This window comes from Pangasianodon hypophthalmus, chromosome 15 (assembly GCF_027358585.1).
Source record: "Pangasianodon hypophthalmus isolate fPanHyp1 chromosome 15, fPanHyp1.pri, whole genome shotgun sequence".
In the NCBI taxonomy this organism is placed as follows: domain Eukaryota; kingdom Metazoa; phylum Chordata; class Actinopteri; order Siluriformes; family Pangasiidae; genus Pangasianodon; species Pangasianodon hypophthalmus.
Window position 1 is genome coordinate 21,515,691 of NC_069724.1, and position 23,687 is coordinate 21,539,377.

Consider the following 23,687-nt stretch of genomic DNA (forward strand, 5'->3'; position numbering starts at 1 on the left):
TCCCAGACGAAAATCTATGGTCAAGAGCTGCTGGTGGTATAGTTAGATTGAACCTCATAAAACCACATCGTATGAGTTTACAGAGTAATAAGGTTCTATCTTTGTTTTGCCAAAGACTGACTTTCTAACTGTCATAGAATTTTGATACAGTGAATTTGAAGGAACCTTAAAGTTAAGGCCTTGTTAAGCCACAAATGGACAGTTCATTACTTTAGAGTTTTGCTAGAGTTTTGTCCCATATCTCAAAATGGCTCGTCACCCAGATAGAACCTTATAATACTAAGGCCACTCAGGGTCTCATGTTAATAGTCTCTTCCTTGGAAAAAAAGGTCTCTCTTTACCATTATTTTCCATCATCATACTCGGGAGTTAGAAGTTAACGGTTTCTATGAATACCCGTCACCTTGAGCTACTTTTTTTAAAAGCCTTTGAAGGGATCTTTCTGCATCAGTGTTGAAGCCTCAGTGGATTTAGGTACATTAGTTCCTCTGGCATATTTTTAGAGTTATTTATATCATCCTAATACACTGCTTCTTTCTTGTAGCTATTGACTGAGAAAGGCACTGCTACTTCATTAAAAACGATCTTCCATATAATGAATGAGAATGAATAATCTAGAGGAAAATTATGTGATAGCTTACTTTACACAGACCTTGTTTCCCCCAGCAGTCAGCAGTTACTGGGAGTTAGCACAGGGTTTAATGACTCCAAGAATAAAACAGGGATTTATTTGCAGTTTTCAACTGAACTACTCCTCAGGGTGTCTTGTTAGGTTCATTAGAGCGTCTGCGAGGTCAGTAACCATAGCGATGATCTTTGATAGGGAGCACGGCCCATTCAGCGCCCTTCTCCTGAGGAAATGATGTGTCTAAATAATTGTCAGCCCAAAGCAGAGGAGTTTTCCTGTCTGCCATGTCTGTCTCAGTGTTGTGTGCACTGTGGCATGTAACAAGGGAAAATGCTTTCTTTTTTGAGTTCCCAGCTTGAGATGAGAACAAACATTTAAATAGTAAACAATATTACATGAACTGATTCATTTAACATGGACATTTGACTTGTTTCTCACTCCTTTCTTTCTCTTTCTAGGAAAAGAAGGGTCAGGAGTTGCCAAAGGGGCCCGAAGTGGAGATAGCAAAGTTGGAGAAGCTGTTGAGTCTACTGAGGGATACTGAGAGTCCTGTACAGAAGTAACGTACTAACACCTCAAGTGCTCTGTAACATCACATTACGGTCTTACAAAGCACACTGAACACACACGAAAACATACACACACACACACACACAGACAGAGCTAACAAAAATACAGCAGGAAGGGGAAAAAGAAAGGTTTAGTCTTCTTTCTGGCTTGTCACCTTATAAATATGTAATGAATAAAACACAACAGGTCATGCTGTTATAGGAAAATAATCAATAACAGGTTGACTGATGCAGCCCAAATCAAAGCAAAGTTACCGTTACTACCCGAAGTTGATTATTTTCCACTAAAAGCACATTCTGAAGTGTTTAACTCATCTGATACCACAGCAATTTTCCAATAATTACAATACTTTATGTATTACAAATGTCATTTTTATCCATTTATAGTTACATTTAATGTTGTGAAATGACTGTGAAAGTTCCTGTTATCACTTATACTACAGCAGCTATAAACCATCCTTCCTCTTACCAACCTCTTTTTTCTGTTTTAAAGTTAATAAGACAAAAAAAATGCAGCTTGTCATGTTACCAAGAAGCTGCGGAGCTCTCTGTCCTGAAGACTTTCCTGTGATGGAAAACTTAAAGTTACCGTTTTACCTCTGACTGTTACAAAGCGCTGACACTGGAGACTCCTTCTGTAAATGTTAAATAAACATCTCCTCACAGAAACTTTTACCGTATGAACAATTTGAAGTTGTTACTGGAGAAATGATAGCATATTAGAACAACCACATTATTGTCATAGCTGCTGTTATAGAAAATTAATCAACACATTCTGACCAAACAATTTTGAGAAATGTAATAATATCTATGCATACATTTAACCTTTTATTTTTATGATATTTGTAGTTTACATATATCACTTACTATTAAACATCTCACCTAATGTGCTATCTGAATACCTTCACCCTCAACCAGCCCATCACTATTTCACTTTCCAAACAACATGGTATTAAAGACAGGGTTCTGCCTTCTGGAGTGCTGATGTGTTTATTAAAACGATTCATCATGTCTAAACCACTGGTTCATTACCTGATACGCTCCAGATCATATGCAAATGGGATAAGAAGATATTTGTTTATTGGTTCCTCGGGCCCTTTAAATAAGCAAGCTATGAGTGCGAGAAAAAAAAATCCCAACAAACTCTTGTTTGATATTAAAATGCATCAGTCACACACTTGCAAGCACTACAGGGGAGCACCTATTCAAGACCCAGATCTGTGCGTCATTATTAGCACAGTATTGATTGGTAGTTGGTCCACTGGCCAAGCAGAGTGTGTGGGTTGAGTGCAGCTCTAGCAGGCATGACTGGACTGTGGTGAAGAGGACCATAAGTGTCTCTTTACCTTTATATAAACCACTCACAGCTGAGTGCTAATGAATCAAAGTGCTCAGACATCAGAGACCACGGCAAGCAGCCCATGCTGACGCCGCATGGTTTTTACATAGGAACCCCAATTACACAGGCTTTGAGCAGTGGTGAAGAAACATATCTCTACTTCTCTAAGCATAGAAAAGCTTGTGAGGATACGTATGTGGTCTAACAATTGTTATTACTACAGAAGTGAATGGTGGCTGCCACTAATTTTAGCTTCTATATTATCATACTAAGTGGACACTTCGGTCTCTGTGGAGTGTCCATCTTCTCCAAACCTTTCCCATTCCTGGTTTCAAGATAATGCTCAGGAGGTGAGGAGATACTTCTGCTCATTCTTCTGCTGGGTGTTCCCCGGTGCTAGCACTGGCACCCTCTCCTGACTTGAAGGCACTTTGCAGGCCTTGTACAGGATGAGAAAGAGAACCAGAAGGAGAACAGCCACCAGTACATTACACACTATAGCCACCACTGCTGCAGTGGACAGTCCTACACCACTGTCTCTGGACTCCATGTTGAAAGCAGTGAAGTAATCGCCGCAGTCCAGGAGCGGGACGATTGAGACAGTATCAGAGAGCTCAGCAGTTCAAAACCCCGTCTGAAGATCACAACAAACGAAGTTGCAGTTCTCCTTTGCCATCCTGCACTGTCATCTTGCTCAGTCCTCTTCTAAGTTCAACAGAAATGAGATGCGTCCTAGTTTTCTCCCTTCACATCTGTTCAAGTACTTCACTCATCTCATGCACAGCAATCAAGAGCATGCTGCTGAAGGAATCCTTAAACTATTGATGTTAATGCTTTGGTTTAGGAGTGCACCATGAGGCCGACTTGGCAGGTATATAAGGAACAGGATCCTGTGTCTTCAAGGTCTTTCTTTTCTCTCTGAAAAAGAAGTAATGGTGGGATCAGAAAACTTTTTGTAAAAGTTTTTTTTTATTTTTTTATGTATGACTATGGTCATTAAAATATCTACACAAAAAATAAAACTGAATTTGAGATTTAGCCAACAGAAAACCATGCATCATCTCTATTTTCAATAAGAACATAGTATTGGCACCGCAGCTTTTTCTTAGATTGCCCATTGCTACTACTCTAAGCCAAAAACATGCTGTTTCTTGAGCTTATCAGGAGCTCATTAGAGGAAAATCTCCAGTGTCTTTGGTTCCCCAGGATCTGTTAATGAGAGAAAAAAACAAAACATGCAGACGGCCAGATTCCAATCAATCAAGACAAGGAGGCATCTCTACTTGCCTATCTACAGTCCTATATGCACAAAACACAATAAAAAACAACAACACAACAGCAAAACCATAAACACCACAGCAAAACCAAATACAAGACACTTAAAACACAACGGCAATACCAAAGACAACAAACTCAAAAAAAGAAAAACAGCAAAGCCAGACACAACAAAACTAAAAACACAACAGCAGAAACAAACACAACAAAACCAAAAACAAAACAGCAATACCAGACACAACAAAACTAAAAACACAACAGCAAAAGCACAACACAAATACAAAACACAACACTAAATTGAAAACACAACAAAACCAAAAACACAACAACAAAACTAAAACACACAACAACAAAACCAAAAACATAACAAAACCACAACAGCAAAATAAAAAACACATCAACAAATACTCAAAATAGAAAGGGGAGGTCCTTATTGAACATCACATGCTTTTGCTGATTGGCTACAGAGTGCGTCAGTCTGAGATGGAGGACAATGGAGAGCTATTTACAGAAAGAGGAACTATGAGCATAAATTAATCTACTGATGCTTTTATTCCTGTTTATTTTTATCAAAGGCATTCATATAAGGCTATTTTAGAATTGCTGTTAAATTTGCACAGTGTTAATAAGAGTATGTGAACAGACTGCCAAGTGCAATTCTTTTTTCTTGTGATAGTCACACACCATGTCCAATCAGCAACAGGCATGTGATGTTCAATAAGGACCGCCCCTTTCTGTTTTGACTTAATGTTACGGTGTTTCTGATTTGCTGTGCTGTTTTTGGTTTGTTAATCTGTTTTGAACTTATGGGCCTCTGTACCCATCAATCATGCTGGCTGACAATTCTGAAAGCTCCGCTTCTTACATCAGCATGTAAGCATTCTAGCCTGGCAGCATGTGTGTGGAAAAAAACAAATAGAGGTCATACTTGTTTGAATTTTAAATTTTGTCTAAATCACAGACTATACCTTGAAAAACTAGAGGATGAGCATAAACTTGAAAAATGACACCAGTCAAATTAGAAACGGTGCCTACAGTCCTACAGTCACGTCCTTGAGTTCGATGTTGGCTAGTTTTTTTTTTTTCTTCTTCTTCCTGTTGTTTTTGTCTTTTTCTTTTAATAAAGCAGATCAAGAACATCCTGATCCTGATAGAAAAGTCCTGTTGAATCTCTCTGTCTCTGTCTGTCTCTCTCTCTCTCTCTCTCTCTCTCTCACACACACACACACACACACTGAAGTATTCAGGTGCTCATCCTGCGCTGCCTGTCTGAGTTTCCCATCTGCCTTAACATCTCTCTCTCTCACTTACTCACACACTCACATATGGTCACACTTTGCATGCTGCCAATACTTTCCATAGACCTATTTATTCAGTGATAATAAACAAATGATCACGCATGTGAAACAAGTGCTTCAAGACGTATGGTAGTGTGAATGACATGCCGTCTTTCCTCCAGATATCAAACTGGGAAACAGAAAAGTTTCATTCAAACAAAAAACCCCACTAAACTTACAGTTCTGTCGTCTGTGTAATTTGTACTTTGATTGGACAATGTGTGCTTAATCTATTTTTATTTTGTCCTCCAAAGGCATTTTGGGGGAAAAAAAGGAAAAGTAAATAATCCACCTCATGGCGTGTTACGGATGTGTATGCAAAGCAGGTTGAAAAACATCATCTGCAATGCACACAAAATCTACAGTCTATGCTAGAAAGAAATCAGCCCTAGCGTAACTTCTTCATACCATACTCACTTCTTCATACCATTCTGTGCTATTGCACTTGGTTCAAGAAAAATGTAAAATAATCTGCTTAAAGACATTTATTAACAGCAAATAATCTGGTATATATAGTAAAATTAAACCTTAGAATTGGTGTTTTATTTTTATTTTAAAATTTTTTCAGTGGGCTGAACGATTTTTAGCTCCACCCATCTGTCTCTGTATGTTTGTCCTGCAAGAAGGGTAACTAAATTCAGGATGGATACTTAAGAGTATGGACCATTTGGAAATGAGAAAAATAAATTAATAATAATAATAATAATAATAATAATAATAATAATAATTAATACACTGAAATGTAGCAAATAAAAACAGAATAAGGGAATAATTATTATTATAATAATAAATCATTATAAAAATAATTCCCAAAATAATGCTATAAAATATAAAATAAATCTAATACAATAAATTAACGGTGATATAATAATAAGTTATAAATGTGTAATTACAATTTTAAAAAAATGAATAAGTGATTAAAATAAGATAGTAATAAGGAACTGGGTGGTCCCAGTGCTGAGCGCTCTCTACACTACAGTTCAGAGTTTATCTCATCCAAACACACCTGACTGAAAATTGTTATATTTATGGCCCCAATTCACTTAAAGCACAATAGCGCAAATAAATTGCAGTAATGCTTTGGTCATGAAGAGGCTCCGGTTAGCTGGCAGGTTGTTATTTCTAGTAGTGAGCATCCCACTTGTGTAGAGCAGAATGGAAAGGCACAGAGCACAAAGGGCAGCTGCATGCTGAGCAGTCAGTGTCCCTGAAGAGGAACTCCTCCTCCTCCTCCACACAAAACTCCGAATTTAAATAGAGTATACACACACACGCACGCACACGCACGCACACGCACATGCACGCACACGCACGCACCAATAGTCCACATGTTAGTACACACTGAACAAACAGTCTCACGCATTCCTCTGAACTTTCTGTGTCTCTGCTTCATTCACTTAGACAATTATCTTCCTACTCCAGTCAATAAAAATACATAGTGAACCCCACGAGCAATGATTTGCATGAAAACGCAACCCGTCGTTCACCCACCTCGTTTCCAGAGAAGCTCCGAAGCCCCACTGCACTCTGGGAAGCAGAGCCACTTGTGCACACTCAAGCTGCTGAATCACAAATGGAGGAGAGTCTAAAAGGAGAGAGTGCAGATTAGAGCACGCTAGCATGAGGCCTGTTCCGCTTAGATTAAATCCGCCCCCGTTTGGGGAGACTGGGAAGGGAAATGATAGTGACGGACCCCTCCTGCAGTGAACAAGTGTGTGTGTGTGTGTGTGTGTGTGTTTGTGTGTGAGACGCATGGGAAGCATCTCTACTTAGTATATTCTGCTGAATAAAGTCACCTAGTGGTACATGGAGAGAGTATACCATAGGCTTTTTGTTGCAGTGTGAACAATTTACAATTAAGTTAATTTTATATTAGATTTTTAAGTAAAGTTCTAATTTAAAAAAAAAATTTACATCTTGTAGTGCGACTCCATACTATACCATACCCAGCATGAGTCAAGCAAACATTGGGAATCATTCGGGTTCCTAGCAAGAGATAATCATTGATTTCTATTAGCTACTGAGGCAGCATTCAAGTTTTACTTTTTACCCTTTAAGATGTGTCATCAGAAGAGAGGTTGTCCAGTTTTCAAACATTTCACTCTGGAGGTTACCAACAGATGTATCATCAATGGTTAATTTTACTTTAATCCCTTTAATCCATGGCTATATGACACAAAACTCCAATTGGACTTGTTGCTCAGTGCCAGAGGACATTTTGCTCAGAAGACATAGACAACATGATGGCATGAAGAATGAACACACAGAGGAGGGGGCACTTGTGTGCTAAACGCCGCTGGAATAGAAGCACAGCCAGGCTGGTCTCTGGGAGGAGGCAGATGAAGGAGAGAAGCGAGCGAGAGAGAGAGAGAGAGAGAGAAGAAAGGAGGAGAGGAGAGCGTTACACACAGTGTGTAATTATATACGCTCTATGAGGAGGTCTACATGGCAGTCTGAGCAGTGTTTTACACAAGCGCCTGACAGCAACACACAATGACTCTTTTTTTTTCTCCTTCCTCTGTGTGTGTCGAAGGACATCCAGGCAGTGCTTTAGACTCCAGCTCAGATATGTGAGGGGAGAATAGAAACGGAGCTATTCTGGGGGATTTCTGAGAGTGCTGCTGTGTGCTCTACTGAACCCGCTTCATGCTGCTCGCACTCTTTATAATGACTCAAACATCCCAAAGGTCACGCTGTATGGAGTGTCCATCTCATGTGTTAATAAAACCCCAAACGCAGCTTGGAGTCATGATAAACAGCACAATGAGTGGTTGCAGAGCGCACACAAATCTGCCATCAGTCTCTTTCATCAACGCTTTTTTGCGTAGGGTTTTGAGTGAAAGAACGCCACCCACGTGTTACAATACACACGGACGGATCTGTCAGAGCAGGCATCAATGAGATCACAGGAAATGAACTGCGTGTAGCCAGGCGACTCCTCCGTCTCTCTCTCTCCCTCTCTGGCTCTCTCTCTCTGTCTGATTCATGCATTACACTTATTCGTAGTCAATTGATTTTCCAAACCACTTCCACTGCAACAATCCATGAGAAAAATACAGTGACAAAAAAGTCCCAAAATATTCTCCTGCCAATTCAGGAACAGGAAATGATGTCCCTAGTCTTCATGTGGCACACACACACACACACACCACACAGATTGCCACCCAGAATGCCAGATATTCCAAGTCCAAAAAGGAAATTACCCAGGCAGATCTAGTAGAGTAAAGCTGTTTCCTCTGCAGCAATTCAGGAGAGAAATGCTGTACTAAACATCCTGCATGGCTAAACAAATGCATAAATTTAGCCTTTTTGCTATAGAGTTGGGATCCTTGCATTCATGATTATACTCAATATGTGAGAAGTGAACATTAGTTAATGAGTTAATTGTTGTACAGTGCTCTTGAGATCATGTGACACTTTAATTGCACACAGGTCGACTCCATTCAAGTAATTACGTGTCTTCTGCTGGAAACTGGTTGCTACACAACTAATTTCAGGGTATCACAGCAGGGGTGAATACTTATGCAATCACAACTATTACCTTTTTTTAACTTGTAAATAATTTTGCAAACTGTACTGTACTGTAGGTTTGTGACATAATCTAAATTAAATCCATTTCAGTTCCAGTAACAAAATCTGGAAAAGTTATGCAAGGCACTGTAGAAACCCTGAAAAAGTGATGCTCTGTGTGTAAATCCCACAAGCGGTTATCGTGAAGATCATTTACAATGCTTTGCTTACATTTCTTTGTATTACTTCTTCATCCATTTATCTTCAGTAAGTGCTTTATCCTGGTCAGGGTCATGGTGGATTCGGAGTCTGTCCTGGGAACACCGAGCCTGAGGCAGGAATACTAACATCTGGATGCGAGTCAGATCCCCACTTGGGTATGAAATTGTCATTTTTGTTACAGATCTAGCACTTAAACCAGCATTAGTCATTTAGGTTAAGGGTTCTTACAGATACTTTAAGTCCATGGTTTTGGAAATTTAAGAAATTAAATAAATAAATCTGGCTCCAATAGATAGCCAAAACAATATTGTACACATTTAAATAATGTGCCTAATTTTTTCAAATAGTTTGTTTGTAAAATGAATGAATTTCATTTATTTACTTTTTTAACCTGTTAGAGTTTTAAGAAGCCCTGCTTTAAATACTCTGTAACATTATGCGTTGTGCTGTTTGCATGTTTTCTGAGTTGCTCTGGATAAAAGTGCTGAGAAAATGATTAAATGTGAAAAGGGAAAAGCAGCTTCCAGACAGACCGAGACTGAATTGCTTCTGTATCACTTCTGCCCTCTGGAAAATAAATGCTCTCACCCTGTTGGAGGCACGAGCTCCCCGCTGCTGGCTCATGCAGCAAGTGAATGTAGTTGCTCGGTAAACGATGACTTACTGAACTCGTCTAATAGAATATTTGTCTTTAATGTGGTTTGAAATGAGCTCATTTTAGAGAGCGGAATGGCCCATTATATCCATGCACACAGCTATGCATGAAGAATACATCATTATGTGTTACAGGTAAAGCCAAAGCCCACCACCGCTGCCGCCGCCGCCACCCACTCGAGCTGTCTGAGCCGAGAGAGAGAGAGAGAGAGAGAGAGAGAGAGAGAGAGAGAGAGAGAGCAAGTGCCAGTTCACAGCCAGACATATCCAATCACCTTTGTGTGCCTCGTCATCCATCTAACAGGATTCTGACAGTTTGAGTCACACTGAGCTTCAGCTTCTACCTATTACACACACACACACACACACACACCCCACTGGATGGATGTCAGGCAGTGCAGTCAGTCAGCGATGGAAAGCATTTTCATAAACTTCATATCAATAAGCTGAGTATTTATTCTCCCAGATGCTATGTGAGGCTGTAAAAAAATGTTTCATCTCATCAAGTCTCTCATCAGGGAGACACCAGAGAAAAGAGAGAAAGTGACTCTCGCATGACGGGATTACAAAAAATATTAAATTCCAAACACTAAAACTCGCTTCAGAATTTTCCTCCAACAGAGCTGAGCAGCTTCTACTTCACTGATGAAAGGAACGAGGTGAAGGTCTGGGTTCATCAGCAACATGCGTATAAGTGGTAGCTCACTGGTTAGGGCTCTGGACTACTGATCAGAAGGTTGTGAGTTTGAATCCTGGTGATTCCAAGCTCCCACTGATCGAGCAAGACCCCTAACCCTCATCTGTTCAGCTCCACTATAAGTTGCTTTGGATAAAAGCATTTGCCACATGTATAAATTGAGAAAAATTACAAAGTTGATTATTTTCCAATAACAGCAAGATATTTTCAGTTATTAAGATTTCCATTTTTATTTTTATTTTTTTTGCATTGTCCTTATATAGACAATACATGTGAGGAGACACAGACATTAAGTCATTAGTCATGGCACATTATTATGGCATGGAGGCATGTTTAAAGTTTATTTGCTTATGAACTGCGTATGGAAATGTCCTGGTCCTTTAGTTGTTCTGTTCCAGTGCACGCATTTAACCTCATGAAGCTCTTGTTAATGTGCAGTACAGAGAAAGTTCATTACTACATAGTTGATTTGTATACTTGCATATGCAGCACTTGAGTGAATAAGTTTGAAGTTGAGTCACTGATAGGATGTTAAAGTCCACTGAAGAGGCAGAGTGTTAGACAAACCGTAACCAAATACCAGCCAGGAATCGAAATAATGAGGTAAGTGATTTAAATGGATTAGAAAACCATCTGCCATCTGTATCTGACCTTTAGCACTTAGCGCAGGTTTTATATCTGACCTGCAGTACACACAGCCCCAGACATGTAAACGCAACATACACATCCTTATGAGGAGCTTCCACTGGTACAATTATTAATGTATCTAAGTAATGTTATGCCTACATCTAAATATAACCCTAACCCTAACCCTAACCTTAACCTCAGTAACTAAAAGGAATCCTTTAGGCTCTTTTGTGAAATAATTTTATTTATTTATTTTTTTTGGTAAATGAGCAGTTTTCCTTGTGGGGACTAGCCAAATGTCCTCACAAGGTCAAAACTGTCAGATATTAGTATTCTTGTGGGGACATTTGGTCCCACCAAAATGTAAACACACACACACACACACACACACACACACACACACACACAGGGCTACAGTATAAGCTCTACATTATTATTCACTTTTCACTTTTACACTTTTCTGTGTAAATTCTCTTAAATTCTTGCAAACACACTCCACACCGCCTTTAAACTCTGGAGATCAACAGAAAACTGATTCCAGACTGAAGGTTTTTATGCTTATTTTCAGTCGCGTCAGAAATTCAGTGCCTGAGCCATTTGGATGTGTTCAGTGTGAATAAAAAGTGAAATACCTGCTGTGTTGAGACGATGCGGTGGAAGAGGAAGCCGGAGCTCCAGGAGCAGCAGCAGCAGCAGCAGCAGCCTCTCAGTGCAGCCGCTCAGTGTAACTCCGTGTCCACACTGTGATCAGCCTGTCTGTGTCAGGAGCTTCTGAGCAGTGAGTCGATTCAACACGCCAACACTGACCGAGACAAACCCGCTGCGAACCGCTCACACTTCACCATGTCTGCATGCTCACACTTCACCAGACTGCTCACTGCACCACCGAGACTCCACTTCCACCGCCGGTCTGCTTCAGAGTGAAGTCACAGTGACCGCAGAGAACGAATCGGCTCGTGTTTGAACGACTCTTCAAATCAATCGATACCTACGAATCATACGTACGAAAGAATTAAACGTTTCTGACTTGTGTTTGTAACTTATTTATGTCTTTATCACTATGTTGTCCAAATTTTACATATATATATATATATACACACGCGCACACACATATATTAATACTCATATATATTAATATATATCTTTAAAAGACAAGCTCTATTGCAAATACCAATCAGTAGTCATGTGCTTAATTCAGACACATTTCACATTTGTGAAAAGTTTCACAAAAATATAAAATTAAATTTTGTTATTTACATTTATTTATCTGATTGCTATGGTATACTATCTGATTTCCGCTCTGATGCCAGGTGTAATGACAGACTGTTTCTGAAATTAGAAGTCCAAGCACAGAACCATAAATGTGACTGATAGGGATTATGTTACATTTAACTGTTAGGGGTCCAAGCACTGAAAGATAAACTGTTAATCAAAAGATGAACACCCTGAGCAGTAAGAGTAGTGAAGCAAGGAGCATCTGAAAGGTAATTTCCTGTGTGCCAGGAAGTAAAAAAAACAAAACAAAAAAAACCCTGATAATTTGATTTATGAAATCTTTCAAATGCGCTTATTCTTAATGACTATGCAAGTTAGGTTGTTTTACCATGGTTTATTAAAAAAATCCCACAGAGTTAAATTAAATTAAATTATTTTTCCTCATATAATAGACCTGAGGCACTGACACAGTGATGTACAAAACATCACAACCTAGATGGATGAAATCAGAAAAAATCATCAATATTAAGCTTCATGGTTTCATTTCAAGTTGACCATCCAGACTAGGCTGATTTGTAAACAACAACGCAGATGGCTATTTGAGCCTCTGAGGGGTGAGTTATTCAAGAAATATGGGTAAAGGAGTGAGGGATGGTGAGTGTGCACGGCTCAGTGTTGTAATGAAGCACTGTGTTGTAACGAAGCAGTGCTCCTGAGAATCAGTTCTTCACCACTATGTTGAAGGTATCTTAACAATTGCATACATGGTTCAGTGCCTGGACCCCTAATTTTGGAAACAACTTAAACCTTGACAGCCCACTGTGCAACAGAGAGATATAGCTCAATCAAATATTCTAAATACAGTAAAAAGGAAATGAGCAGGAATTACCAGGATACCACGTCATGGACATAAAGGTGTCAATTATTTCAAGCAAGAGTGTTTTTAAAAAAAAAGTAAAATTACATTTTGCTTCATTAGTATTTGCACTCTCAGGCTGTAATAGTGTGCTGTGTGTGCATGTCAGATTCACATAGGCAACTCTTCTGTCACTGTAAGTGCTTGAGCTGATTCACCATGGTGCACTTGAGACATCCTTGGCTTTGAGTGCACCACAGTTCCTGCCCATGTTTAGTAGAAAAACCTCAAAACTTTGCTTGAGTCCAGACATACAGGACCACAGATGAGCTCCCTGGCAAAAGTACATGGGATGCTGAAAAAGAGAAAATATGGAATATGAAAAAGTGGATTTGATGGTGAATGCAGTGAAAAATTCTTGTATATTCTTGTATATGGTACACACAATTAATAAGTGAAATAAAGTTGCGCATGTGAATACATCTTAAGAAATGAATTTGGCATTTATATATACATCTATTTACAAATGAGCAAAAATGAACTATGTATAATTCTGGCTTATAAAATATGAAGAGCCCTTTGGACCAATCAATAATTACAAAAGTATTATTTGATGTTGTTACTAAGGCAGAACACAGGCTAAACCACTCTACATACACACACGTCAGTTAGGGGTCATAAACTGAAAATGTCAGTGAAATGGTCAGATCCATTCTAGAAAGTGATCATGGTGAAGAGGTGTAAGAATTTCTTCTTAGCTGTTCTTCACTAAAGATAATATATACAGTAAGTTGTCTGGAATTTGAACTGACTAACCTCAAGATGCACTGAGCAAACAAATAAAATAAGCAATGTACAGAACCACTTCATTTTGAGAATATTTAGTGATGTGCTGCCCTCAAGTGGCAAAGACAAAGACTTACAGCTTTAGAATTGCTCTATTAATACACCATGGTGCCATGGAATTATTTTGTAATCATTACACATTCTAAGATTATTACACATCTTTTAATGGCTGAAATATTGAATTATATTTAAAGTCTTTAAAAGATTACTGTTAGTTGGACCACCTGATTCACAGGCTATGGATTTTACGCAATATACTGTACAAAGTTGGAATTGTACTATAAAATTGTCCTACACCAACGTTTCCAACATTCACCGGTCATTTTGTCAGGTACACCTACCTTATAGGTCACTTAGTGGCTCTGTATCTCTATTTGTAGCTGTATCTAATACGCTTGCAGTTGTACAAAACATGGTTAGTATCTAAATGAGGTTATGCTATATGAAAACATGAAATTTACTTTATACAGCACCGTTTATACAGTACATATGGGAGAGGAAAAAAAACAACCTTTCAACAAAGACACATGATGTTTGACTTGGCCAATCAGGTAATGGATATAAGAAACTACACAACCAGTTAAAAATACCATTAAGCACATTTACAGCCATAGCAAAAAGTTTCATCTTACAGAAACATCTGAAATTTGGTGTTTGGAAATTTGACAGAGTGAGCAGGATGCTGGTGGTGAAGGAAGGAAAAAGGAGCCTAAAGATCATACTTTAAGAATTTAGTTGATAATTATGGCTGTTAGGAAGTTTTGCATGAAAGAAGTTTTCCTGCAAGAATGCCACAAAGAACTTCACCAAGTGTCATTAGAACTATAACTGACATCGTTGCTGTGGTCTGATGTGACCATAAAAACTTGGTCATACACAACATCAGTGTAAAAGGGGGACTGCATACATACTGCCTTTCATGGAGGAGCAGAATAGGATCTCTATACAAGTGTACTCAGTGTTTGACTCAGTGCTGTTATTCTCGCCAGGGCAGACATCACAGAATATTAATTATAAACCTGCTGATAACTTTGACACCAATGTTTTGGAGAAATATTGCATTACTTAAAAACCTACAACATGTTTAAAAAAGTATACAATGCCCCTGTAGGCTTGAGCTAAAACACATTATGTTTTGTATTTATTCTTCTTTTTATGTTATATCTTTGCTAATTTTCCTGGAGGGCAGAAAAATCCCAGAGGGTGCTGTATTCTAAATAAATCTTTACAAATGTTCCTGTTAATCTTTTAAAGTATGCATGAAATATTTATGTGTGATCTGAGGTTATACTGAGTGGGGAGCACAGAGGAGCTCTGCTTCCTTTGATTTATGTAAATTCCAAGCAGAAATCATTCATTAATGATGTAACGGAGTTTCGCACAGTGCTTAAGGAAATATTTGCATTTCTAAATTGTTCATTAAAGCAAAATGTGTTCACTTTACTATACCATGTGTCTTTGCCAGAAAAGAACCAGAAGATATATATATATATATATATATATATATATATATATATATACATACACACACACACACATATGTATGTATGTATGTATATGTGTGTGTGTGTATATATATATATAGGGTTAATAAGGAACCAGCCGCTTAGACAAAAGAAGAAATATTTATTTCGTGATAGACTTCAGTCTGGAAATAACTGACCATTCAAAAAAGTACACAATTAGTTTATTTATTCATTTTTTTGGGTCACTGACAGGAGTTGTAATAACTATGAGCACATGCAATGGCTTTTTGTCCACTACACAAACAGCAATGAAGCTCCGTGGCTAAACCACAGAATGTATCAGGCCTGATGCTGGCCAGTGAACATTTCTCACCAGATACGCACATACCATCCATCTCCTCCATCAGCTTTTTTGTAAAATAGTGCCAGTGTTGGTTGATGGGACACAGCAATGTGATGTTTTTCAGTAGATTACATGACGGGCTGATATCAGTGCAGCTTTGGAGGAGTTCAGAAATACGATTAAGTACTGACAGGCTCGATCATCAGTGTGTTGGAAAATCACAGAGTACTCTTTCTCTATCAGAGGATGATTTGAAATTGGGTCTAGAAGACAATGATTTTCAGAAAGGCAGTCCATCTGTATAACTGTCCTTGTTTATTTCCTGACATGAGAACTTTTTGTCTTGCAGCCTGTTTCATGGTCTCTGATGGATAAAGTGCACTTGATGGCTGAGGTTCAGGTAAAGCAGTGGGCTCTTAGTCCACAGAATCCTGTTACGAACCTACAGATTAAAAACACACCACTGCAGCACCATTGGCCAACCAATCAGTAAGGCAAGATAAAAGAATTAACAACAAAAAAATCAGGAAAAAATTGTTACAGGTGTGATTAGAAATGTGATATTCAACCAAACAGTGTTATAAAATGTTTCGCATTGGTCCTGGAATTGGACAAAAAATGAAGGAAACTGCAGATTCCAAGAGATCACCATATTTCCGCACATCAATGCACCAAGTGTTTAGGTTCGACTCTCAGCTCTGTACGCAGGAGGCTCAGCGTATCTGTAAGCAAGCTGCATAGCAAGTCGTCAATACCATATTTTCTCACATCCACCGAGATGATCATCTTCCTGAGGATGTTTCCAGTACACCCTCCATTTTGTTACAGATTACTCGTCAGAAAGACTTCCCAGGCTGGAGTGATGTCCAGAGTTGATGGATCAGGGAGAACCTGTATGCGTGGTCTGAAAGCTGCGACCGCACTTTGTTAAAGGCACCATATTACTAAACAGGGCAGAGGTGTGTTTTCATTTGTGTGTATCTGAAAAAATTTTCCCACAGCACATTTCCACCGCTCCTGTCAGCCCACAAGGCATTAGAATGACTACTAAGGCAAGTTCTCTCTGTAAAGAAATGCAAAGTGCATCTTTTCCAGGTTACTTTCATAATAAACTTTCAACACCACTCTTTTTTAATCATAGATACTTCTCTGGAATAAATTATCTATACACACCCCTACCGCAGCCCATGCTGTTTGGCCATAGAAATCTTTATAGATCTATTTTTACACAAATTCAGCAGAAACTCTGCTCTGCCCAAGACGAAGTTCTGCTCTGCTCTGTTTCTCCAACAGACCAGCTGAAACAATTTCCAGTTTTCTTCACACAGATCACACAGACATGTTCAGAAGAAGAAGAAGAAAAAAGTAGATTCGAAATGAAGAAATAGGAGTACAAATATTCACTGTAAAATCAGTTTCCAGCAAAAAATGTATGTATTCCACAAGGGGTTTCTGCGGAAACCAAAGAAATCCTCTCCCAGATGGAAGTGGACAAGAGATAATCTGACTGGAGAGAGCAGATGACATCAGAGCTTCACTGCACGCCTTCCTCATCGACGTATGTTGAAGGGAACCAGCCAATCTACAACCAGGAACACAACAGCAGCCATTAATAACCACAACACAAAAAGGTTTCACATTCAACATGATTCAAATTTAGCATCAAAGAAGCAATATTTTGTCAAATAAATGAAACTTACACTAGTATTTATACCTTTGTATGTATGTATATGTATGTGTGTGTATATAAATGTGTATATATATATATATACAGTGGATATAAAAAGTCTACACACACCTGTTAAAATGGCAGGCTTTTGTGAAGTAAAAAATGAAACTAGGCTAAATCATACCAGATCTTTTCCCACATTTAATGTGCAAATGCAAAGTATACAAATAAAATGAAAAATAATCAGAAACTTTTTTTAGGGGAAAAAAAGGAAAAATAAAAACTTGCAATAACTTATTTGCATAAGTGTGCACACCCCTAAACTAATACTTTGTTGAAGCACCTTTTGAATTTATTGCACCATTCAGTCTTTTTAAGTAAGAGCCTATCAGCATCACGCATCTTGATTTGTCAATATTTTCTCACTCTTTCTTGCAAAAACATTCTCAATCCATCAAATTGTGAGGGCATCTACTGTGCACAGCCTGCTTCAGGTCACCTCACAGATTTTTAGCTGGATTCAGGTCTGGACCGTCAAGGTCATTCAAAAACATTGATCTTCTTTTGGTGAAGCCATTCCTTTGCTGATTTGGATTTATGCTTTGGGTCATTGTTGTGCTGAAAGGTGAAAATCCTTTTTCGTCTTCAGCTTACTAGCAGACACATGAAGGTTGTGCACTAAAATTGACTGTTATTTCTAGCTCTTCATTATTCCCTCCACCTTGATAAATCCTGTAGTTCTGGCTGAAGAAAAGCAGCCCTAAAGCATCATGCTGCCACCACCATGCTGCACTGTGGGTATGGTGTTTATTTGGTGATGTGCGTTTCTTTGCACCAAACATACCTTTTGGAATTGTGGAATTATTATACCTCTTGGAATTGGTCTCATCAGACTATAACACATTTTGCCACAAGGCTTGGGGTGATTTATTTGGTCTTGTTTTTTGTGAGAAAGGACTTCCGTCTAGCCACCCTACCCCATAGCCCAGACATGTAAAGAATATGAGAGATTGTTGTCACATGCAGAGAGTAATCAGTACTTGTCAGATATTCATGCCGCTCCTTTAATGTTGCCATAGGTCTCCTGGCAGCCTCCCTGGTAAGTTTTTGTCTTATCCTTTTCTAAATTTTGGAGGGATGTCCCATTCTAGATGATGATACTGTGGTACGCCATTTTCTCTCCACTTGTTGATGATGGCCTTCACGGTGTTCCATGGTATATCTAATGTGGAATTCTTTTATACCCCTCTCCTGATCAATACCTTTCGACAGTGGGACCCGGTACAGGCTTTGTAAGCTCTTCACGGACCATGGCTTCAGCAGTCAGGTGACACCAAAAAGATGTGTAAAACATCGTACACAAACAGCTGGTCTTTATTTGAGGTTAATCAGAATAATTTCATTGATGAAATCTGCATGATAATTACTTTTAAAAATGAGACTGTATGTGAGGGGCCATTCTGAACACAGCCACATCCCCAATTATAAAAAGGTGTGCACACTTATGCAACCAGGTTATTGTAACTTTTTTTTCCCTATTTTTCCCTAAAATGGTTCTGATTGTTTTTCACTTACTGTAATTTCCCATTGAAGGTGCAAAATGTTCTGACATGATTTATCTTGGTTTAAATACTTTTACATCACAAAAACCTGCCATTTTAAGGGGGTGTGTAGACTTTTTATATCCACTGTATATATGTGTGTGTGTGTGTGTGTGTATATATATATATATATATATATATATATATATATATATATATATATATATATATATATATATATATATATACATATATTAGTTCTGTCTCTTTCCTAGCTCGTGTCTTACCCTGCCATTAGCCTCTCCTTTCCACCAGCCCTGGTCTCCTCCGATCTTGCTGTAGATTTTGACGATGTCGCCTTCTCTCAAAGACAGCTCTCTCATGTCTCGAGCTGCAAAGTTATATCTGGCCACTGCTGTGCTCACCACCTTCGGTGTGAAAACTGTACAACACAACAGATTATTAAACGGATGAAATAAACGACACAGCACAGACGGCATGGGATGCAGGAGTGGTTTAGGACCCAGGTGTATGATGTGGATGAATTGTGAGGGGAGATAAAACCGGGACACACACAGCTCCATAACTGAAATGGAGTTTGCAATGTTGTCATGCATCACTGGAGATCATTGTGTTGAAAGAATAAGCAGGGAGCAGGTGGAGGAAAAGGAATGAGGATGGAAAAGAAAAAGGAAATGGCTGAACGAATGGTTTCTACTGTGATAATGAGAAAGAGGGAGGGAGGGAGAGAGAGAGAGAGAGTACCTGACCAGAAGGGAGTAGAGCTCTGAGAAGAGAAGTTGAGGCCTTGAGGACTGAGGAAGGAGAAGTTGTAGGAAGCACAGGAGGCTGCTAGGATACGAGCGAGAAGAGAGAGAATAGGAAAGGAATGAAGTGAGAAAAAATACAGCAGCAAACAGACACTCAGACCAAAGAAAGAAATTTGCATACTTCTTTCACCATGTACGTGTGTATATCTGAGGAGTTACAGTGAAATCAGTTATAAGGCAGCAAAGATATATGCGTTAGTCCTGCCACAGCTACTGGACACAATTCTTTACAGCAGATCTCCTGCTTCTCTCTTGCTCATTTTATAGCTATTTGTTTCCACAGAGGCCAGTTAGATACGGCTGGACGATGAACAAAGGCGGTTTTGTGGGTTTCTGCCGAGAGGGTGGTGAATATCTTTTATAATAGACCCCGCTGCATGTGTTGAACAGAACCTATTCAGGCTGCACGGCCAAAACGTCCTCCTGCAGCCAGAAGACAGAGGCAGTGGGGCGGCTCCCGGGCACACAAGCCACGGGGTGATTGACAAGTGCAATGGTAAGAGGCGTGGCATGCAGAATGTGGGGGCGGGACCAGCAGCTGCTTCTTCAGAGGGAGTCAGTAAGGGTGAGAGAGAGATACAGAGAGGGGAGAGCAGAGTGATGCCAAGGATAAAAGGATAAATAGCCAGGAAAGAAAGAGAAAGAGAGAGAGAGAGAGAGAGAGAGAGAGAGAGAGAGATTCATAGACAAACAAAGAGAGAATGAGACAGAGATGCACAGCCATACAGGCAGCGAGAGATACAGAGGGTGACAGAGACCAAGCGAGGTAGAGAAGAGAGATTCACAGGGACAGACAGAAAGAGAGAACAGAGAAAGAGAGATACATTGAAACAGAGAGAGACAGATAGATACTCAGAGACAGAGATACACATAGACACAGAAAGATACAGAGAGAAAGTAATAGAAAGAGATACACACGGAGAGAAAGAATACACTGAGATAGAGAGAGACTGGGACAGAGATAGCTATGGAGAGAAAAACAGAAAAAAGATAGACACAGAGAGAGCTATACTGAGACAGAGACACAGAGACAGAGAGAGATACATAGATACAGAATGCAATACACAGAATGTGAGAGAGAAAGAGAGAGAGACACACAGAGACAGAGAGAAAGGTGTGTACCTGGAGAGCGGGTGCTGGCTCTGGAGTTGGAGCGCTCTCTGGACTTGTATGGGTATCGTAACGTTGTGTCAAGCAGCTTAAAGCTCTCTTTCAGTGAGTGACACTGATAATACTCCACCAACTCCTGCAGACACAGTTAACATGTGTTCAGTTCTTCCTGCTACACAGCCTGGATAAACTAAATTAGCTGCTTAACTCCTTACCAGCAGGCTCTCAAACTTCTTTGCTTCTGTGATGTGAATCCAGTTGTCTTTCTCTATCACTTTAATGTGTTTTACTTCATCGTTAAACCTGACCAAGAAAGCAGGATCACAGTTTAACAGAGAGTAATTTTAACCTATATCACACACATTAAAGGAAAAAGCCATCCTGTAAAACATGCACATCAATATTTATAACTAATACATGAGCTTCAAAAGTGTTCAGGATTTATTTAGTTTAAACTACTTTCATCAACAGGTTGTTCTATTTTCCCTTTGGTTAACAGTTTCCTACATTGCTCACAACTGCATTCAACGAGTCACTACTGTCTGAAAGTGGCACCCTCGCTTCAGCAGCGCTTTAGGCATTTAGTCTATTCGGCTTTCTCACCTCTTCACTTGTACACTTTGCTTAAACAGATCAGCTTCCAAAGCTTCAACTTTCATGCTAATACCACTGAAATAGGATCTCACTCATCAGCGTTGAATAGCTGCATTGAATTCTGGTGCTTTGAGTCCAATATTTTCTCCAATGTCTCCACTACTTCTGCATTAGATTTCTCATTAGCTTGACATCGAGCTTTGCTGGAAAATGGTGAGTGAGCAAAGAAGGAAAGGACTGGGAAGGAAAGCCCGAACGTTATCAATGTTGAAATTTTTTCTCAGGTTAAACAGCACTGTAACTGTGCTAGTGACGTCCCTCTGTGACATCAGCGTGGCACACGCTATTGATGGTGGAGATTTCCTTTAATAACCCTGACTGTGAGATCACTGGCCATTGTTAAACTGTAGTCATGCGTCTGTCACTCACTTTATGCTGATGGCAAAGCGTTCGGCCTCCGCGGTTCGCTCTCTGATCAGGTATGTGCCGCTGCTGTGAGACTTCAGGAGGTTATCAGCCTGCTGCCTCTCCATGTTTCCTGCAAACCTGTATCACACACACACACACACGCTCTCATTCTTCATCACAGGTCTGATACAGAGGTCAGTGCATTGAGAAGTGCTATGATGTGCATTGCATACGGCTCAACGCAATCAATCATCTGCATTGATTCAAGCCGTAAGTGCAATGAGGTTGTTTTTGATTAATTTTAGTTAGGTCAAATGTTCCTGGAGTGGTTTGATTATACATTTTGCTCTGCTTTCAGTAAACTACCAGCACACAGAAAAATCAATACTGTTGAAATTGGAAAACAAAAAGGAAGAAAAGGGACGTACCAAGGATAAACATTGTAATCCATCTCTCTTGAGGACTGACGACCAGGAAAAGACTGACATGGCTGAAGGGGAGGGGAGAGAGATTTCATAACAAGATTATTCACAGTGACATGTTTACCATTATATTATACTTCTATTTTCAGAAAGTAATATTTGGATAGTTCTCCTTTTTCATTGTACGGACATTGATTTTTTTTTTTTTTTAATAATCACTGCTTATTGTAATAAGGGAAAGACGGTAGCTGAGTTTGTGGTCATGTCTGTGGTGCAAATCCCACAAATTTCTGCAGAAACAGGAATAGGAGTGCTGGCGATGCTATACTGCTGTGTTTCCGCCTGATGGAATCTTCCTGGCCTCTGCATGAACTTGCATACACTCCCCCAACAGCTGTCTTTGATAACTCACATTTGTAAAGAGAAACGTTTTATAAAACTATGTTCTGAATTAACTGTTAACATAATGCTCTTCACTTTTATTTAATTGGAGGCTTCTGATTTTTACTCACTCCTTGTTTAAAGTAGGGCGTTTGTGTAACTTGTCTCAGACGTGTCCCATATTAAGATTTATATTCGAAGACTTAATGTTAAGACATAAATTTATGCTTGCGCCGCATCCCAACACATAGAAAGCAGCCATCAAACAAAGCCAGTTCTATCTGCTTTTTCCACCCTAGGTCTATACATGTCAAGTTTGCCTCTCCTGCGAAAATTTTCTTACCCACATGGAGAAGAGGAGTTCTTAAAGAGCACATCCACCCTCAATTTCTGAGGAAGGATTCTTAAAGAGATTTGTGTTTTCCCAGGAACACGCAAGTCTTATTAACTTAAAGAGAAAGTGAGGGGACAGCTGTTTACAGCTGCTGTAACGTAAATAATAACAGGAACTAACTTGTTTCATGAACGTTCTGTAAATATAAATGATTTAAAACATACAACAGGATGTTATTTAATTAATAAAATAATGCATTGGTTGGCAAATTGCTGTGGTATAAAAGAAATAAAACACTGTTATAGCAAATAGTAACAGCAACTATGCTTCGCATTAGGGTGTATCACATCTCCATTCATGTCGAGGCATGCTGTTATAGGAAACTAACCCTGCTGACAGTCGGAACTGATATGTTACAGAGGGGCAAGTTTTTGAGCGACAGGTTCAGCCAAACTAAATTTTCAGCAATTTCTAAGCCCTAATTTGACCATTAAAATATATTCATTAACATACAGAGAATATAGCAATAATCCATTATATGAATGTGTTTACAGATCCAAAGATTTAATTTTGCAACCATTCCAGAGGCTGCAGATTTGTTTCCTTTAAAATGAATCGTTGAGAGACTCACCTTTGGGTCTAGACATGGCTTCACACTAGAGCTGGGGAAGTAGCCGATCTTCAGGGTCTGAATGAGCTTCCCCTGGGAGACACACACATACACAAGTAGAAATTGTGCAAGTTATCAAAAGGCCTTTGTGACTTTTTTTTTTTTTTTAGCAACCATTACTCAAGATGCAGTCAGAAACGAACA

The 23,687-nt window shown here is 39.2% G+C and overlaps 2 protein-coding genes and 1 long non-coding RNA gene across 10 annotated transcripts in view; 1 reads left to right on the forward strand and 2 right to left on the reverse strand.

The window, feature by feature from the left end:
* dnai1.2 (dynein, axonemal, intermediate chain 1, paralog 2) overlaps window positions 1–2,681 on the forward strand; it is a 30,837-nt gene extending 28,156 nt beyond the window's left edge. Inside the window, exon 20 of the mRNA XM_026928733.3 lies at window positions 1,087–2,681. Coding sequence (XP_026784534.2) covers window positions 1,087–1,191 — 105 coding nt within the window. The 3' untranslated portion in view covers window positions 1,192–2,681. The remainder of the gene's footprint in view (window positions 1–1,086) is intronic.
* A 420-nt stretch (window positions 2,682–3,101) lies between these two features.
* On the reverse strand, window positions 3,102–11,784 carry LOC113535459 (uncharacterized). Its single transcript, XR_003403609.3, has 3 exons — window positions 11,491–11,784; window positions 6,640–6,733; window positions 3,102–3,454 (listed from the first exon to the last, which is right to left on the reverse strand). It is a non-coding gene; the product is annotated as an uncharacterized LOC113535459 (long non-coding RNA).
* Window positions 11,785–15,381: 3,597 nt separating this feature from the next.
* vav2 (vav 2 guanine nucleotide exchange factor) overlaps window positions 15,382–23,687 on the reverse strand; it is a 169,865-nt gene continuing 161,559 nt past the window's right edge. For 4 of the 8 annotated variants that reach the window (XM_034311373.2, XM_034311371.2, XM_026928997.3 and 1 more), the window contains 8 exons: window positions 23,505–23,576; window positions 22,165–22,226; window positions 21,758–21,874; window positions 20,950–21,037; window positions 20,747–20,870; window positions 19,560–19,646; window positions 19,082–19,236; window positions 15,382–17,166 (listed from right to left, as the gene is read on the reverse strand). In XM_034311373.2, coding sequence (XP_034167264.1) covers window positions 17,119–17,166; window positions 19,082–19,236; window positions 19,560–19,646; window positions 20,747–20,870; window positions 20,950–21,037; window positions 21,758–21,874; window positions 22,165–22,226; window positions 23,505–23,576 — 753 coding nt within the window. In that variant the 3' untranslated portion in view covers window positions 15,382–17,118. The remainder of the gene's footprint in view (window positions 17,167–19,081; window positions 19,237–19,559; window positions 19,647–20,746; window positions 20,871–20,949; window positions 21,038–21,757; window positions 21,875–22,164; window positions 22,227–23,504; window positions 23,577–23,687) is intronic. The other 4 variants (XM_034311372.2, XM_034311375.2, XM_034311374.2 and 1 more) reach the window with 2 other exon arrangements.